This window comes from Felis catus, chromosome D2 (genome assembly GCF_018350175.1).
Source record: "Felis catus isolate Fca126 chromosome D2, F.catus_Fca126_mat1.0, whole genome shotgun sequence".
In the NCBI taxonomy this organism is placed as follows: Eukaryota; Metazoa; Chordata; class Mammalia; order Carnivora; family Felidae; genus Felis; species Felis catus.
The window spans coordinates 46,011,365-46,031,207 of record NC_058378.1 but is presented as its reverse complement, the minus strand read 5'-3'; the positions used below and the strand labels follow the sequence as shown (position 1 = coordinate 46,031,207).

At 37.4% G+C, this 19,843-nt stretch overlaps 1 protein-coding gene across 19 annotated transcripts in view; it reads left to right on the top strand.

Moving 5' to 3' along the window:
- The window catches only part of PTPN20 (protein tyrosine phosphatase non-receptor type 20), a 111,967-nt gene that overhangs the window by 29,564 nt on the left and 62,560 nt on the right, over positions 1-19,843 (top strand). The window contains exon 5 of one of the 19 annotated variants that reach the window (XM_045040277.1): positions 8,372-8,426. The exons of the other annotated variants lie outside the window; for them this stretch is intronic. Coding sequence (XP_044896212.1) covers positions 8,390-8,426 — 37 coding nt within the window. The 5' untranslated portion in view covers positions 8,372-8,389. The remainder of the gene's footprint in view (positions 1-8,371; positions 8,427-19,843) is intronic. 19 annotated transcript variants of the gene reach the window in all.

The window sequence follows — 19,843 nt, the reverse complement described above, 5'->3', positions numbered from 1 at the left end:
CTGGATGTGATTTCTTCTTGACCTTTCTTTTGGGGGGGAGAATTCTTCCATCTTGCCATTTTGGCTATGTTTCTGTCTTGTGTGTGTTTTGAAAGCTTGTTATATTTCTTGCACCTGAGAGTACTGCTATATTTAAAAGGCGTCTCACACTGTCCAGAGCCTGACGCTTCAGGAAGTGTTTCTGGTATGTGCTGTGTGTATTCTGCTATTGCATTTTGGCTGCCCTTTCCCACCGGTCAATCAGAGCTCCTTCTTGCTTGTCATGTGGTGTTTGGACCTTTAACTAGGTGTGCTTTGATTTGTTTGTTAAAATAAGGCTTGCACCTGCCATGCTGTCTCCCTCCAACTGTGGAGATCCTTCTGCCAGGCCACAGATCGATTTCCTAAGTGTTCCACATGATCTGACCTCAACACAGCTGTGTTTGATGGATGTGGAAAGCCCAGGGTCCCCCTACTTCTCTGTCAACTTAACTCGTCCACCCTAAGAACTAAATTACTTTAAATGAATTAAAATCTGTAGTCACATACACAGTCCCCAAATCACCTTTAAAAGCACTTATAGTGTTCATGGAATTCCACCTGAATTTATATTCTCTTTTCTGGGCTCCCTTAAGCCTTTATTTATATTCTTATTTGAGTGCTTGTTTTATTGTCTCATGTTATAGTTACTTTTATACTTCCTTATTGAAGTACAGACTTCTTGAGGATAAAGGTTGAGTCTTTTTCCTCTTTGCTTAAGCACGCTCAGTGCTTTGTATATTGTAAATATATAATGTTTAATAAATGTTGAGTTGAACATGATTTCAGAGCTGCTCTTAGTGGTGGGAGAAATCAAAGAACAAAAGAGGTACCCCTGATCTGTGGTTTCTGCAATATATTGTCCTTAAAGAAATGACAGATTAGCAGTTTTGATTTATGCCAAATTTCAATGAACTAAACAGATAGCTTATGACACATTAAGTGAATGAAATGATCTTTAAGAACTGAGCTTCACTAAGAACAAGAGGGATTAAACCAATCTCCATCTAGAGTAATCTAGAACAGCCCTGGATCAAGACAAAGCTTTCTTCATCCTGATAGTGTAATTGTTCTCCTTCCTGGCTACCCTAAGATTAGGATGACCCAAACCTCCAAACCCCAGGAAATTATTTGTTTGGAGAATTTCATGGCCCTGAAGCTTCCCTGGAATCCCTTTGCAAAGTGAAATAGGTGCTTGAACTTAGCAATGTTTGCTGAAGTCAGGAGTCATCCTTTTAGGATTCCAAAAGTGGTAGAACACACAGGAGATTCATTTACTAGTTTAACTAGTTTACTAGCCATTTATATGTCCCATTGGCAAAGTCTATGTGAAGATCATCAGCCTTCTTCATGTTTTAGGCTCCTTAAAACTTAACCACAATGACCTGAAATTTCTGGTGATTTTGATGCATCAGGTCCAGTATTCTGAATTATTCAGAACTGTGTAGGCCCTGAGCTAGCTACCTAGCCCAGAGTTTATGCTACTCTCTGTTAGTTCCTGAGGATCCTGGAAGAGAGCATCATTTTCATTATGGTAAATGTCCAGGCCACACTAGACCAGTAGGTTCTTTGCGCTAGTTCACTTTTAGTTTTTATAGTCAACCCCACTTTTTCTTGAGATACTTCTTTATCACCTTCCCACCCATGTGTCTGAGAAAGGGCAACATTTGTACCTTGTACTTTTTAAGGTTCTCTAAGTTCATGTCCCCTTATCAATAAGCCAGATGGGGTATTTAGAGGAGTCACTGGGAAGTACGTTTGGTACTGTGCCTCATATGAGTATAATGACAGGCTGCATAGCTCCTAAATAAATGCTGAATTAACGTACAGCAGGTCATGAGATCAGTCCACACATCTTTCCTAATAATTATGTCCTTCCCTCTTACTTCTCCTCTCTCTAGAATCATCCTGACTCTGGCCATTGGTCAAGGGGTCTCCATCCACAAGAAAGATTTATAGGATACCACACCAGGGGCTGCTACTAGCCTAGCTACTAGGCTACTAGGCCTCAGCTGCTAGCAGCCTCGGCTGCTACTAGGCCTCGGCGAGCCTTGCTTGCCATTGGAAAAATCCCACAGGCTTACTCAACTCCTGTGAAATCTCTACCACCTGACCCTTCAAGAAACCACATTCTGGATTTTTCCTAAATCACTGAAGTAATAAAGGTTGCCATCTTTCTACTACCATTAATTAATTCATTCACATTCTCCCTGATTTTTAACTTCCTGACCATTCCGATATGCCAGTGTATAATGCCATGCACCCAGACTTTCAGGACATGCTCTGCAAATAGCTTTCTTCAAGGCCTGCTCCAGTGCCTGAGCCGAGGAAAAAGGTTGGACACCAGAGTAATTCATAGGAGCTTGCGGCTCAGACTTTTTTAGGGACAGGATCTCAGACTGAGCAAAAAAGGGACACCTTGCCTTATCCCAAGGCTAGGGAATCTAGGAATGAGTAGGGTGGGACAAGAGGATGTTCTCTCCAGCCTGGTGCTTTTAAACTTTCATGTCTGCCCATAAACAACACATGGGCACACATAAAAATGGGTCTCTTATGTGTGTTCATTTTTCATGGACCTCTTTAATTTATGGCCTTGTGCCTTGTATGACTTTCCATTTCGTATTTCATTCCTTGCACAGATGCCTAGCGCCTCTTCTCCAGTTTTGACCTGTTCCTTTCCTTCTTTGATTTTTATTTGCACTCTTCTTCTGGCCAAGGGATTTTCCTGGTTTTGGGAAAATACCATTTTAATCTACTAATCTAGAACCCGTGATAGAAGTCCACACCCTAACAGAAAAGCTTTCCATGTTGCCCAACACCTTGCATTTGTCCAGACCTGGTACAAGTACTCGTATTGCTAGAGAAACATGTGATAAGATGGACCACACAATGACAGTTGGTAACAAAATTCATCATTCCACAAACATTTTTCTAGTGCATGTTTTGGCCTGGCCAGACTTGGAAGGGAAGGGAAGTAGAGAAAGCATGGTCTCTCCCAAGAAGATTACAATATATTGTGGACATTTGTATGCAGGTAGATTGTAATATAAATGTTTATCTTGTAATAGTCATATGGGGAAAGTGCTATAGTAATCTCAGCGGATTTGGAAAAGGAACTAAACAAGGTGAAATATAGTAAGAATAAAATTAAAGTTTTTTGTTTGTTATGTTAAAAATTCAGCTCTGAACATGACCAAGGTAAACTGTTTAAAATGTATTTAGGAGACAAGAACCTGAGCAATCCTTGCACTAAAACACGGCAGACTAAGTACAGGCTTTAGTGTATGCTCCCTCTAGAAATCCTACTAAAGAGGTAGTGAGGGAATGGAAAGATGTAAACCCATACAGACATCTTGACAGGAGAGGAGACACTGGAAGGTGAAAGAGTCTAACCATTTTGGAAGATGGAAAGCAGATGGGTGATGACTTTAGCAGAGAAGAGGAGAAGAAACCCACTGCCAGAAAGGGATGAGGTAGGAGAAGCTGCCAATAAGAAATAGCTAGATTTTTGCATTAGAACTAAGAAGTATTCAGGAATTGAAGGTACTGAGTGAAACAGGAAAATTATTGAAAGCCTGTAATATTAGAATTTTCTAGACACAAGACAGTTGTTCTTTTCTTACCTTGACTAAGGACAGGAGGCTTGCTCTGTAGAGGTGCAGGTGGAGGAGTTGTTTGGTTTGGAGGTTGGCTGGACTGTGAGGGGAGAGGGCTGTTAGGCTGAAAATGGAGCGGTAGTAGAAAGTTTGTGCTTAGCACAAGGTTAAGCCTCTCCCTCCCTCCTTCCCATCAACCGTCCATTTTCCTCCACTCAGCTCTTAACAATGCTGGTAGCCAGGTTTATACACCATCGGCAGGAAATCAGAGGATTTATCTCTGGGGAAATTGGCTTTCTGAGGAAACATCTACAGACTTTGGGAAGTTCTCAATTAAAGGACAATGTATGTGTGTCTCCCTCTGTCTTTGAATTTTCATATAACAAGGACTACTTACTACTAGTCAAAGACACACACACACACACACACACACACACACACACACACACCCCTTCTTAATATCTTAGTGTTATGCATGAATGAATGGCCAAAGGTCACCAGATAGATATCTAAGGAAAGCCTTTGAGTAAAATAAACAAATGGGAAAAGAATGAGTTCAGACAGGAGCGCCTGGGTGGCTCAGTCGGTTAAGTGTCTGACTTCGGCTCAGGTTATGATTTCACAGTTCACGGGTTCGAGCCCTGTGTTGGGCTCTGTGCTGACAGTTCAGAGCCTAGAGCCTGCTTTGGATTCTGTGTCTCCCTCTCTCTCTGCCCCTCCCCTGTTCATGCTTTGTCTGTCTGTCTGTCTGTCTCTCTCTCAAAAATAAATGTTAAAAAAAATTTAAAGAAAGAATGAATTCAGAGACAATGCAGGTAGAAAACAAATAAGTAAATACTGTAATTAATATGCTTAGAGAACTGAGACAATACTGCACCAAGAAACGTGATCAGGATTGTCAAAACAAGGACCAATCAATCAATAAAAAGAGCTGAAATTTAGCAACTGCTAACAGAAATACCAGAATTGAATATAAAGTTAGATATATCTTTCAGAAAATAGGATAAAGAGATAAAAAGTAGAGAAAAGATAAGATTAGAGGATGAATTCAAGATAGTCTGCATGTAACTAATAGGAATTCAGGGAAAAAAAAAGCAACTGAGGAGCTACTTACTAAAAAGTTCACAGACTGAAGGACATAAGTTTCTAGGTTTGAGAGTGAGTTCAAGTACTAGTGAAACAAAAGGAAAAAGAAAGACACCACATCAAGGAACATTACTGTAAAATTTCCACTCACAGGGGAAAATCCCAAAAGCTTTCAGTGAGGGTGAATAAAACAGGTCCCAGGTTGTGCATTAGAGTCAGAATAGCATCATATTGGGGCACCTGGGTGGTTCAGGCAGTTAAGCGTCCAACTTTTGATTTCAGCTCAGGTCATAATCTCATGGTTTGGTTCATGGGATCAAACCCTGAGTTGGGCTCCATGCTGCCAGCACAGAGCTTGGGATTCTCTCTTTCCCTCTCTTGCTGCCTTTCTCTCTCTCTCTCTCTCTCTCTCTCTCAAAATAAATAAATAAATAAACTTAAAAAAAAAGAAAAGCATCATATTATTAGCTTATCAAATTATCTCACTGGAAGCTACAGTAAAGGACTTCTCAGACATGAAGTAAGTTTTATCACATTTATTTTCAATGTAGAATAAGAGAGGAATTGAAGGGAGTGGAATAAGGAAGTAGGGATGTGAATCTGGAGAAGAGAACCTAACAGTAGATGTTACACCAGTGTACAAATGTGCCAAGAGCTATTGTGAAAGGGCATGTTCTGTGGTGCTCCAGAGGGCAGGCCATGGAATCCGAGATTACAAAGGGAGACTCTGGCTGAACTTGTGAATGACCTGTGGTATTCAGTGATGAAATCGTGATTGTCTGATATGAGCCTATATAAGTTTGAATAGAATCATATAAGGGAATCTCTTGAGAGACTGCTAGACTATTAAATATAAAATCTAACTAGACCATGAGATGCTATTGTAACAATAAATGCCATTATGTATATAAATTAGCAGAGAGGAAGCTGTCTGTTATAGGCACAAAAAGCGGGTCAGTAAATCTAGCGGGATTTTTAGTTTTAAAAAATTCTTAACAGAGCCCTGCATTCCTTTAAAGAAGGTAGGTTCTTTAAAAAGTGCAAGGTCTAGTAAACTTGAAGGTTTTTCACTTATTCAAATCAAATTTTGAAAGCCTCAGACTTGACAAAATTCTCAAAAGCATTGTAGACAAGGAGACAATCCCTTTTTTCTAAAGGTTAAAATCATATATGCTTGAAAAATCACTCAGCATTCAAGTGTCACTTCATCTAGCTACCTTGTATTAGAGGAAAACCCTTCCAAATATGGAAAAAAGCTGTCTCAAGTAATTTATTCAACTCATTAAATAATCAGGGAGTAGTGCTGGTTGAAGAAGCATTTTGAGGAAAAAGGTATGTGTTGTCTATTAGGGAAGGCATTTCGAAATAACTTTGCTGAATTAGAAATAAAACTGATTAGTGTTCTACAGGGCATCAAAACCACAGCCTTTCTGTCAGGGGGCTCTTAACAAGATATTAAATTAATAACTTTACTTCTGATATGAACATATAAACCTGCAATTTTAGTTATTTAATTATTATTTATAACTTACTGTGCTGTATGTCACAAACTGTTTTGACTCAGTAGAACTTTATGAAGTTTGAAAGCCTTTGAAAGGGCAGTGGGATAGAAATCAGGGAAATTTAGGATGGTCTATTAGATTTCCATTTTATGGATGTCTTAATTTATTAATTGTCCCATAATTGAAGGACATTTTGGGTTTTTTCCCCAAATTTTTATTGCCCCAAACAGTACTACGGTAAACATCCTTGTTCTTCGATCAATATTTACATGTGTCAGTATTTCTTTATGAGAGATACATAGAGGAGGGATTTCTGGTTAAAATTTATGTACATTTAAGGGGATTGATACTATTTCAATTTACTTTCCCTTTAGCCTATTTCCCTAAACCCTCATCAATAGTGAATGTTATCCATTTTAATGATTTTTCCCAACTGGTCAGTTAAAGTGGTATCACACTATTTTAATAAGCATTTTCCTGAATGCTGGCAAGGTTGTCATCTTTTTTATTTATTAAGCTATTTCCATTTCATTTGAATTTTCTGGGTTTTTTTTTTTGTTTTGGTTTTTAAAAAAATTCATATATTCTGTATTTTATAGCTAATAACCTTATCTTTAATACATAAATCAAAAATCTCCCAGCTTCTAGCTTGTCTTTTTTTCCTTGAATTTTTATTGAAATACAATAAAATACTATCTCAATATAGTTTATTTTATATACATGTGATAAAGTACTCATAAATGTACAAGCTGAGTGAATTTTCACAGAGGGAGTGCACCTTTGTAACCAGAACTCAGATCAAGAAGCAGGATGTTACCAGAATCCTAGTACATCTTTTGAGTCCCTTTCTCAAAGGATAACTACTGCCCTTACTTCTAATACCATAGTTTAATTTTGCTTGCTTTAGATCTTTATGTAAATGTATTCACATTTTATGTACTTTTTTGAGTCTGACTGCTTTTACTTAATGTTTTATTTGTGAGATGCAAACATGTTACTGTACGTAGTTGTGACTTGTTCATTCTTACTGCTGGGTAATATTCTACTCAATGGATATACTACAGTTTGTTTATTCATTGTTTTAAGTAAACAGAGTGTTAGTAGTCTTTATTACAAATGGTAATGCTATGAATATCCATGTAAATGTCTTTTGGTGAATATATACATAGGATATGTACATAGGGGATATATACATAGGAATATATGTACATTGGGGATATATACATAGGAATGAGATGCTGGTTCATAAAGTTTGCATCTGTTGAGGTGTAGTAGCCGTGCCTACCAATTTTCCAAAGTGGTTAATCCACCAGCAGCGTTTGAAAGTTTCAGTGGTTCCACATCCTCGTCAAAACTTATTTGTATTATTTGTGTTTTTCATTTTGTCAACCTAGTGGCTGTGTAGTAACATTACATTTTGATTTTAATTTTTATTTCCTTGTTGATTAGTGAAGTTAAGTACTTTTTCATATCCTTCCTTATCTATTCTTTTTATCTGTGTTAGCTGTTCACACACTTTTCCCATTCTTCTATTAAGTACTCTCATTTTCTTAACATTTGTAGAAGTCCTTTTTAAAAAAAAAATATTTATTTTGAGAGAGTGAGAGCACACATATGTGTGCATGTTGGGGAGGGACAGAGAGATGCGGAGGAAGAGAGAATCCCAAGCAACACAGAGCCTGTTGCAGGACTTGAACTCACAAACCATGAGATCATGACCTGAGCCAAAATCAAGTGTTGGATGCTTAACCGACTGAGCCACTCATGTGCCCCCATTTGCAGAAGTTCTTTATGTGTCATTTAAGTGAGTTTATTATAGGATATATGTATTGCAAATATCTTTTCCCATTCTGTGGTTTGTCTTTTTACTTTTTTTTAAGGTTTTTTTTTTTTTTTGAGTTGTCTCTACACTTCATGTGGGGCTCCAACTCATGACCCCAAGATTGAGTTGTATGCTCTTCTGACTGAGCCACCCTGGCACTCTTGCCTTTTTACTTTCTTAATAATATCATTTGATGAAGAGAAATTTTTAATTTTAAGGAAGTCCAATTTTTCAATGTTTTTCTTTATGACTGGTGTTTGTTTTAGAAATATTCACTTTCTGAAGGTCATGAAGATATTTTCTTATATTTTCTTCTAAAGGCTTATTGTTTAACTTCTCAAATTTAGATCTGTGATCCTTCTGGAATGTTTGAATATGGATATTTAATTGAACCAGCACCAGGTAATTAAAGACTTATTTTTGTTAAATATGTTAATGAGAGGTAGTGGTGTTCTCTTTTAATATTCTTGTCTGTTTTTGATAGCAGGGGATGTCTGGTGTCATAAAGCGTTTTGGGGAAGTATTCTATCTTCTTTTATTTTCTGAAATTCTTTGTGTAGAATTGGTATTATTTATTCCTGAAATATTTGGTATAAATGAAGTCATAGAGCCCTAGAGTTTGTTTGCATGTCTTTTCCAAGATTTTTGACCCAAATTCAACTTCTTTATTTGGACTTTCTGTTTCTTACTGTGTCTGTGTTTAAAATTTGTGTCGTTACATTGATGAAAGAAAAGGAAGAAGACACAAATGAATGGAAAGTTATATCCTGTTCATGGACTGGAAGAATTAAAACTGTTAAAAATGTGCATACTACCCAAAGTCGTTATGGATTCAGTGCAATCCCTATTGATACTCCAATGGAATTCTGTACAGAAGTAGAAAAACAATCCTAAAATTTATATGGCACCACAAAAGACCATAACACTTTGTATTTCAAGCTATATTATAAAGCTATAGTGATCAAAACAGTATGGTACTGACATAAAAACAGATACATAGACCAATGGAACAGAACTGAGAACCCAGAAATACACTCATGCATATATGGTCAACTTCTGTTTTACATGGGAGCTAAGAATATTCAATGGAGAAAAGACAGTCTCTTCAATAAATCGTACTGGGAAAATGAAATATTCACATGTAAAAAATGGAACTATACACACACAGGAATATTATTCAGCCATAAAAAAGAAGGAAAACCCTCTATTTGCAATTACATAGATGGAACCTTAGGGCATTATGCTAAATGAAAAAAATCAGAGAGAGAAAGACAAATACTGTGTGGTCTCACTTACGTGTGGAATCTGAACAAATGAAAAAGTGCACAAAACCTTAGAAAAAGAGATCAGATTTGTGGTTACCAGAAGTGGAGGGGGTGGGTTGAGGGGGAGATTTGGATGAAGATAGTCAAAAGGTACAAACTTACAGGTATAAGATAAAAAAGCGCTAGGGATGTCATATACAACCTGATGTCTCTCTGGTTAACAGCGTTGTGTGTTGTACGTGAAAGTTGTTAAGAGGATCTGTTTGAGATGCTGAATGCTAACTAAACTGGTTTGGTAGTCATTTCTGGGTGTACATAAGTCAGATCATTGTGCTGTACACCTTAAACATATACAATGCTGCCTGTCAGCTATAGCTGATAAGACTGGGAATTAATGGGTGAATGGATAAACAATATGTGGTATATTCATACAATAGAATATCATTCAACCTTAAAAAGGAAGAAAATCCTGTCACATGCTACAACATGGATGAATCTTGAGGATATTATGCTAAGTAAAATAAGCCAGTCACAAAAGGACAAGTACTGTATGATTCTACTTGTATGAGGTATCGTAGATGGTCAAATCAATAGAAACAGAAAGTACAATAGTGGTTACTAGGGCCTGGGGGGAGTGGGAAAAGTGGAGTTGTTGTGTAATGTGTACTAAGTTTCAGATTTGCAAGATAAAAATGTTCTGGAGGTCTGCTTCACAACGATATGCATGTAGTCAACACTTCTGAACTGTATACTTAAGAATGGTTATGATGGTAAATTTTATGTTTTATGTTTTGTACCACAACAAAAGCAAGTGGGGGGGCAGTGCTAGGGTTGGAAAATTATCATTTTGTACCCATTATAAAAGACTGAATCAGGCAAAAAGCGACAATGGATGTTAAGCAAGGTGAAAATTTTGATGAAGAGCAGGATGTATGTGTGGTTGCAGGGTAGGGACAGGGAGGGATCCAATGCCTAAATGGAGGGCGCGTGGCTCCTGTGTTACCTACCACCCCAGGAAGAGGTCAGATGTGCAGAGGTGGAGGATTGGTCTGTTATGCATCAAGGATGCAAGAGAATTCCAACTGATGGATTTATTTTGTCTGTGAAGTGCAGGTTGGTCCACTGCTGGGAGTGAGGGGAAGATATGGATATGTTACAGGCTTAGGAGAATAGGCAAGATTTGAAACAACTTTTGGGAGGACCAGGAAAGTAAGTGAATCTCCCAAATCTACTAGACCCATTGAATGCCAGGGTTAGGTTACCATTGTGAATGGTAGAAAAACTGAAACACTGATGGCTTTTTAAAAAAAAATTATTTTTTTCAACGTTTATTTATTTTTGGGACAGAGAGAGACAGAGCATGAACGGGGGAGGGCAGAGAGAGAGGGAGACACAGAATCGGAAACACGCTCCAGGCTCCGAGCCATCAGCCCAGAGCCTGTCGCGGGGCTCGAACTCACGGACCACGAGATCGTTACCTGGCTGAAGTCGGACGCTTAACCGACTGCGCCACCCAGGCGCCCCAACACTGATGGCTTTTAAGAGCTGTAAGGTTATTTATTTCCCATATAAAGGTCTGAGATAGACAGCCCAGGACTAGAATTTGGCGCTGCTCCAAGAAGTTTTCTAAGAAACGTATTTGACATAAAATATTATAGGTTTGGGAGAGGAACACCACAGAAGTGAAGTTCCCTTCTTGTCACATGATGTCAGGAGGCACATGACATCCACATGACACTACTGATAATGGTTAAGGTGGTATTTACTAGAGGTGTTTTCTCTACTACAAATTTATTGTGTTTCCCTTTTCTCACTCTTTGGAAGTGAGCCACTAAGTGTAGTCTGCTCTCATGAGTGGGGAAAGGAGCAAGAATTAAACTCTACCTGTTGGAAGAGGAGGTATATATATGGTTTTTGGAATTATTCTATAAAAATATTTTCTCTCTTCTCCCCTACTTATTTATTTGATCATTTGTTTATGAGTTTGGAATCATTTGTATTTATTTTATACTTTATTATAATCCAATTGTCATTTAGCTTATTGTTCAAATTGTTCTAGCCTTGGCCCTTGGAATGTCTTTCAGGTTGACTCCTGTGTCTTGTCTTTATCCCATATTTGTGTTTTGTGTGGGTTTTTTTTTTTTTAGCATTTCATTAATTTATTGCTTTGCAAGATACTGCAGGCTTATCTTGTATTTACCCACACCCTAGCCCTAAATTCAGCCATTTCTCCACAGAGATTTGTTTCCTTTTATTGGAGAATAGTATTTAGGAACCAAGATCTGGGCACTGGGCTTTTTGTTGCTACTGTAGTACCATTGTTTCTAGCTTCTGGATAGTTCTTTTCAACAGATTGAAAAATAATCACATGGTTTAATGGAATAAATCTTAAAAAATGTAAATGAAGAAAGTGAATTCTTGAAACATTAACAGTAATAACCAACATGTTAAATGCTGACCCTGTCAGCACCTTGTTGAGTGCTTCAAGTATAATACCTCATCTAATCATTAAAACATCTTTTTTTTAAAAAAATATCCTTTAGTTAACATACAGTGTAGTCTTGGCTTCTGGAGTAGAACCCAGTGATTCATCTCTTACATATGACACCCACTGCTCATCCTGAAAAGTGCCCTCCTTAATGCCCATCACCCATTTAACACATTGCCCCTGCCCACCCCCCACCCCTCCCATCCAGCAACCCTCAGTTTGTTCTCTGTGTGTAAGAGTCTTTTATGGTTTGCCTCCTTCTCTGTTTTATTTTTCCTTCCCTTCCCCTGTGTTCATCTGTTGAGTTTCTCAAATTCCATATATGAGTGAAATTGTATGATACCTGTTTTGCTCTGACTTGTTTCACTTAACATAATACCCTCCAGTTCTATCCACATTGTTGCAAATGGCAAGATTTTATTCCTTATTTATCACTGAGTAGTATTCCATTGTGTGTGTGTGTGTGTGTGTGTGTGTGTGTGTATGTGTGTGTACCACACCTTAATCCATTCATCAATTGATGGACATTTGGGCTCTTTCCATAATTTGGCTATTGTTGATAGTGCTGCTATAAACATTGGGTGCATGTGCCCCTTTGAATCAGCAGTTTTGTATCCTCTGGATAAATTCCTAGTACTACAGTTGCTGGATCATAGAGTAGTTCTCTTTTTAATTTGTTGAGGAACCTCCATAATGTTTTCTAGAGTGGCTGTACCAGTTTGCATTCCCACCAACAGAACAAAGGGTTCCCCTTTCTCCCCATCTTCTCCAACATCTGTTGTTTCCTGAGTTGTTAATTTTAGCCATTCTGACAGGTGTGACGTGGTATCTCATTGTGATTGTGTGTTTTTTTATATATAATTTATGTCAAATTGGTTTCCAAAGCAATCTATGCATTCAATGCATTCAATACATTGAATGCAATCCCAATCAAAATTGCACCAGCATTCTTCTAGAAACTAGAACAAGCAATCCTAAAATTTGTATAGAAGCTCATTGTGGTTTTGATTTGTATTTCCCTGATGATGAGTGATGGTGAGCATCTTTTCATGCGTCTGTTAGCCATCTGCATGTCTTCTGGAAAAGTGTCTCACCACTGTTGCTCAACATAATGTTGGAAGTCCTAGCCTCAGCAATCAGACAACAAAAAGAAAAAGTGTCTATTCATGTCTTCTGCCCATTTCTTCACTAGATTATTTGGTTTTTGGGTCTTGAGTTTGGTAAGTTTTTTATAGATTTTGGATACTAACCCTTTATCTGATATGTCATTTGGAAATGTCTTCTCCCATTCCTTTGGTTGCCTTTTAGTTATGTTGATTGTTTCTTTCTCCGTGCAGAAGCTTTTAATTTGGATGAGGTCCCAGTAGTTCATTTTTGCTTTTGTTTCCCTTGCCTCCAGAGACATGTTAAGTAAAAAGTTTCTGTGGCCTTGGTCAAAGAGGTGGCTGAAGGATTATCCTGTAGGATTTTGATGGCTTCCTGTCTTACATTTAGGTCTTTGATCCATTTTGAGTTTATTTTTGTGTACGGTATAAGAAAGTGGTCCAGGTCCATTCTTCTGCATGTTGCTGTCCAGTTCTCCCATTTGCTAAAGAGACTGTCTTTTTTCCACTGGATACTCTTTCCTGCTTTGTCAAAGATTAGTTGGCCATATATATATGGGTCCATTTCTGGGTTCTCTATTCTGTTCCATTGATTTATGTGTCTGTTTTTGTGCCAATACCATACTGTCTTGATAATTACAGCTTTGTAATACAGTTTGAAGTCTGGAATTGTGATGCCTCCAGCTTTGGTTTCCTTTTTCAACATTACTTTGGCTATTCGGTATATTTTCTTGTTCTGTACAAATTTTAGGATTGTTTGTTGTAGCTCTGTGAAGAATGCTGGTGTAATTTTGATAGGGATTGCATTGAATGTGTAGATTGCTTTAGTTAGTATCAACATTTTAACAATATTTATTCTTCCAATCCATGAGCATGGAACGTTTTTCCATTTCTTTGTGCCTTCTTCACTTTCTTTCATGAGCTTTCTATAGTTTTCAGCATACATACCTTTTACCTCTTTGGTTAGGATTATTTCTAGGTATTTTATGGTTTTTGGTGCAGTTGTACATGGGATTCCTTGATATCTTTTTCTGTTGTTTCATTATTGGTTTATAGAAATGCAACCAATTTCTGTATATTGCTATTATATCCTGCGACTTTGCTGAATTCACGTATCAGCTCTAGCAGTTTTTTGGTGGAGTCTTTCGGATTTTCCACGTAGAGTATCATGTCATCTGTGAAGAGTGAAAGGTTGACTTCTTTGCAATTTGGATGCCATTTATTTCTTTTTGTTGTCTGATTGCTGAAGTTAGGACTTCCAACATTATGTTAAGCAACAGTGGTGAGAATGGACATCCCTGTCGTGTTCCTGATCTTAGAGGGAAAGCTCTCAGTTTTTCCCTATTGAGGATGATATTAGCTGTGGGCCTTTCATATATGGCTTTTCTGATGTTCCTTGCATCCCAACTTTCTTGAGGGTTTTTACCAAGAAAGGATGCTGTTTTATGTCAAATGCTTTTTCTGCATCTATTGAAAGCATCATATGGTTCTTATCCTTTCTTCTATTAATGTGACCTTAGCACTTAATTGATTTGCAAATATTAAAACCAGCCCTGCAGCCCAGGAATAAATCCCACTTGATCATGGTGAATAATTCTTTTAATGTACTGTTGAATTCGATTTGCTAGTATCTTGTTGAGAATTTTTGTATCCAGGTTCATCAGGAATATTGGCCTGTAATTCTCCTTTTTAGTGGAGTCTATGTCTGGTTTTGGAATCGAGGTAATGCTGACTTCATAGAATGAGTGTGGAAGCTTTCCTTCCATTTCTGTTTTTTGGAACAGTTTGAGAAGAATAGGTGTTAACTCTGCTTTAAATGTCTGGCACAATTCCCCTGGGAAGCCATCTGGCCCAGGATTCTTACTTCTTGGGAGATTTTTGATAACTGATTTAATTTCTTTGCTGGCTACGCATCTGTTCAGATTTTCTATTTCTTCCCATTTGAGTTTTGGTATTTTTCCATTTTGAGTCTAATTTTTCCATATTTGAGTCTAGGAATTTTTCCATTTTTTTCCAGATCGTCCAGTTTGTTGGCATATAATTTTTCATAGTATTCTCTAATAATTGTTAGTATTTCTGTGGTGTTGGTTGTGATCTCTCCTCTTTCATTCGTGATTTTATCTATTTGGGTCCTCTGTCTTTTCTTTTTGAGAAGTCTGTATGGGCATTTATCAATTTTGTTTATTCTTTCAAAACATCAGCTTTTAGTTTCATTGATCTCTTGTACTATTTTTTTTTGATTCTATATTGTTTATTTCTGCTCTGATCTTTGTTATTTCCCTTCTTCTGTGGGCTTTGGGCTTGATTTGCTGCTTCTTTTCTAGCACCTTTAGGTGTAAGGTTAGGTTGTGTATTTAGAACCTTTCTTGCTTCTTGAGATAGTCCTGAATTGCAATGTATTTTCCTCTTAGGACTGCCTTTGCTGCATTTCAAAGGGTTTGGACTGTTATGTTTTAATTTTCATTTGTTTTCATGTATTTTTAAATTTCTTCTTTAATTTCCTGGTTAACCCATTCATTCTTTAATAGGATTTTTTTTTTTAAATTTTTTTCAACGTTTATTTATTTTTGGGACAGAGAGAGACAGAGCATGAACGGGGGAGGGGCAGAGAGAGAGAGGGAGACACAGAATCGGAAACAGGCTCCAGGCTCCGAGCCATCAGCCCAGAGCCCGACACGGGGCTGGAACTCACGGACCGCGAGATCGTGACCTGGCTGAAGTCGGACGCCCAACTGACTGCGCCACCCAGGCGCCCCTTTAATAGGATGTTTTTTAACCTCCATGTATTTGGGGGCTTTCCAAATATTTTCTTGTGGTTGATTTCAAGTTTCATAGTGTTGTGACCTGAAAATATGCATGGTATGATCTTAGTCTTTTTGTACCTGTTGAAGGCTGTTTTGTGACCCAATATGTGATCTATTTTGTTGAATGTCCCATGTGCACTTGAGAAGAATGTGTATTCTGCTGCTTTAGGATAAAATATTCTGAATATATCTGTTAAGTCCATGTGGTCCAATGTGTCATTCAGAGCTGTTGTTTCCTTACCGATTTTCTGCCTAGATTATCTGTCCATTGTTGTAAGTGGAGTATTACGGTCTCCTACAATTATGGTATTATTATCAATAAGTTTGCTTATGTTTGTGATTAATTGATTTATATATTTGGGTGCCTCCAAGTTAGGACATAAATATCTTTGATTCTCTGGGATTCAAAACCCGAAGTCTTAAAGGACCCGGCTTGGTGTGTCTTCTCTCCCCTGTTCTAGAGTAGAGCCTTTCCACCCTGCTGATAAAAGGCCTTTGGCTGGCGCCTGCAGGGTCTTTTGTCCTTGGGTACACAATAAACCCTCTTCCCAGAGTCTGAGAAAGGAACTGTTCTCTCTCAGTGCACCTCTGAGATTGCTGTACCACATTATGCACTCCAGGGCCTCTTTGCTCCTCCCCAGGAGCGTATGCCAGGGCTCCTGGATTCACTCCAGAGAAGGTTGTGCACTCGAACCTCTAAGTTTTAGCGCCTAAGCCTGTTTGCAAAAAAGAAAAACTGGCGCTCTCTGTATTTCTCATTCCTCAGTCTGTGGTCCAGAGAGGTTTTCCTCTTGTGCCAACTCCATACCACCCTTTCACAACCCCTCTTTCTCTCCCTTTTGTCTCTCCACAGAAAGGGTTCCCTTCCCTTCGTGCCTATGCTGTTTTATCTCCCGCAAGTCACATACACACACCTCGATCCTGCCAAGCTGTCTCCCTCCAACTGTAGAGATTCTTCTGCCACTCTGCAGATTGATTTCTTGGATGTTCCAAGTGATCTGACCTCGATACAGTTGTGTTTGAGGGACGAGGAAAATCCCAGTTCCCCTACTTTTCTGCCATCTTAACTCCCTCCATCATTATAACATCCTTATGATACAGGCACTGTTAGTATTTCTGTTCTATAGATGATGAGCCTGAAGCATAGAGAGATTAGGGAACTTGAGCAAAATCATGAGCCACATGAATGAACTGGGATCAAAGAGGTGAAATTAAGGTATGATATATGATACTTGGACATTTACTGATTGTATAAAATCAAGAGAAACCTGAGAAATTATTAAACAGTGAATTTTGATGAAATTTATCAGTTTTTATTTTACCTTTCATGTTTTTTGTGTACTAAGACATTTGCATAATTGTAAATCACATTCTCTCCTGTTTATTTCTAAAATTTACAGTTTAGTTTTTAGATTTAGATCTCTGATTTATTTCATTTCTTTTTTTTAAAATGATGTGACATAAGGATTTTCTTTTTCTTTCCATGCTATTTCAGAATTACTTTTTGAAATTAATTACCATTAAATTACCCCCCAAAAATAATAGCAACAATTTTGGGGGCACCTGGGTGGCTCAGTCGGTTAGGCATCCAACTCTTGGTTTCGGCTCAGGTCATGATCTCACGGTTTGTGGGTTCGAGCCCTGCATCGGACTCTCTGCTGGTAGCACAGAGCCTGCTTGGGATTCTCTCTGTCCCTCTCTTTCTGCCCCTCCACCATTCTCGCTGTCTCTGTGTCTCTCAAAATAAAAATAAATAAACTTTTAAAAATGCTTTAAGAATAGCAACAGTTTTGAAAAAGAACAACATTGAAAGACTTAAACCACTTGATTTCTAGACATCTTACAGAGCTGTAATAATTAAGATACTATGACACTATGGGGCACCTGGGTGGCGCAGTCGGTTAAGCGTCCGACTTCAGCCAGATCACGATCTCGCGGTCCGTGAGTTCGAGCCCCGCGTCGGGCTCTGGGCTGATGGCTCGGAGCCTGGAGCCTGTTTCCGATTCTGTGTCTCCCTCTCTCTCTGCCCCTCCCCCGTTCATGCTCTGTCTCTCTCTGTCCCAAAAATAAATAAACGTTGAAAAAAAAAATTAAAAAAAAAAAAGATACTATGACACTAGCATAAGGACAGAAGTAGGAATCAATGGAACCAAGTAAAAAGTCCAGATATAATTCTACACATATATATTCAGTGATTTTTAGTATGGTGCAGTTTTAGCCTTCAGTATCAGGAGTGTTAAATGTGCACCCTCAGCATTCAGGTGGCTAGAGGAGTTGTCCAGAGGACATGCAATGAATTTTATTTATTCTCAAATCAGCAGAGGTTGGTTGTTGTTACTTCCAACTAAGAGTATCCGCTAGTTTAATATACTTTACTCGTTATTTTCTATTGGCTTGTCTTCCTATTGAATTTCAAGAATTCTGTATGTATCCTAGATATATATCCTTTATATCCCTTCTTCCTGGTGAATGCATTTTTAAAGCTTTGTTGACAGCATATTTTATTTTTGTTTTTTTAAGAATTTATTTTTAAGTAATCTCTACACCCAAGATGGGGCTTGAATACACAACCCTGAGATCAAGAGTCAGATGCTCTTTTGACTGAGCCAGCCAGGTGTACCCCTGTTGACAGTATTTTTTATTGAATGTTCAGATTTATCAATATTTTCTTCTATAAGTTGTGTTTTTGTAATTCAAAAATCTATTCCTATGCTGAGATAATAAAAATAGCTTCTTTTATTTTATCTTGTATATTTTGATCTTTGATCTTATCATGCTCTGAGATAGGGATATAATCTTTCTTTTTTTTTTTTTTTTTTCTGGTGGGAAAGTCAGTTCCCCAACCCCATTTGTTTCAGTGTTTTCCCTACTGATCGGCAGTGCCACCACTATCAAATGGCAAAGGCTCTCATGTGCCTGTGTCTGTTTTTGAATCCCTGTTCTCTTTTCTTCATCTGTTTTTCTATTCTTACATTAATTCACATTGTTGATTACTTTAGCTTATAATGAGTATTGGTATCTGATAGGACAAATGCCCCCAATCTGTTCTCCTTGTCCAAGTTGTCTTTGCTGTTCTTAGACTTGTATTCTCTAGTTTGTCTACATACAGAGTGTGCACGCGCGTGCGCGCGCGTGCACACACACACACACACACACACACACATCCTGCTTGAATTTTGATTGGATTTACATTGAATCTGTGAATTAGTTTAAAGGATTCTTATCATTATTATGATACTGGGTTTTCTTCTATATGAATATGGGTTCATTAGTAATTGTATTTTTTTTACACTTGAATAAAATGTTTGCAATTTTTACTATATATTTTTGGTTTATTTCTAGTTACCTTATATTTTTATTTCTATTGTGAATGATACATTTTCTTTTGTTGCAATGTCTAGTTGGTTATTGTTGGTTTATGGAATGTTTCTAATTTATTATCAGCTATCCTGTCAAACTTTCTTATTATTTCTAGTGTTTGACTATAGGGTCTCTTTAATTTTCTGTGTAAGACAATTACAGTATTTATATATATGATTTACTTGCTTTGTTTCTAATCCCTAAGGTTTTTTTTTCCCCTTTCTTCTTTTGTTTTAGTGCTTGGACCCCATATATTATTCAGTGTTAAATAAGGGTAGTAGTAGCAGGCATTTTTATGTTTTCCTTAAACAATGAGAATATGTCTAAAGTTTTACCATTAAGTATAATGTTGGCTCAATATTTTGAATAGATAACCTTTCCTATTAGTTAAAGAAGTTCCCTTCTATTTCTCCCTTGAAAGACTACTGAATTTTTCAAATTCAGATTTTGAAAATTCAGATTTTTTATTATATGTTCAGATGATACTGTGATTTCTGTTCTTTAGTTAACATTTGTTATGTACCCATTTACATTGATAGATTTGTATGATATTGAGCATACGTTGAATTTTTTTGATAAATGTTACTTATATCTACACATTTCTTTCATTGCACTTTTTACTAATATTTTACTTAGGATTTTTGCATCTATGTCCATTTTTGAATTTGGCTTATGATTTTTCTTACTTGTATTTTACATATTTTGTTTTTATGTGAGAATTTTCTTAACCTTTTAGTATAAATTTGGTAACTTTACATTAAAAAATCTCTAAAATAATTAGTATAAGAAAGATATTTTG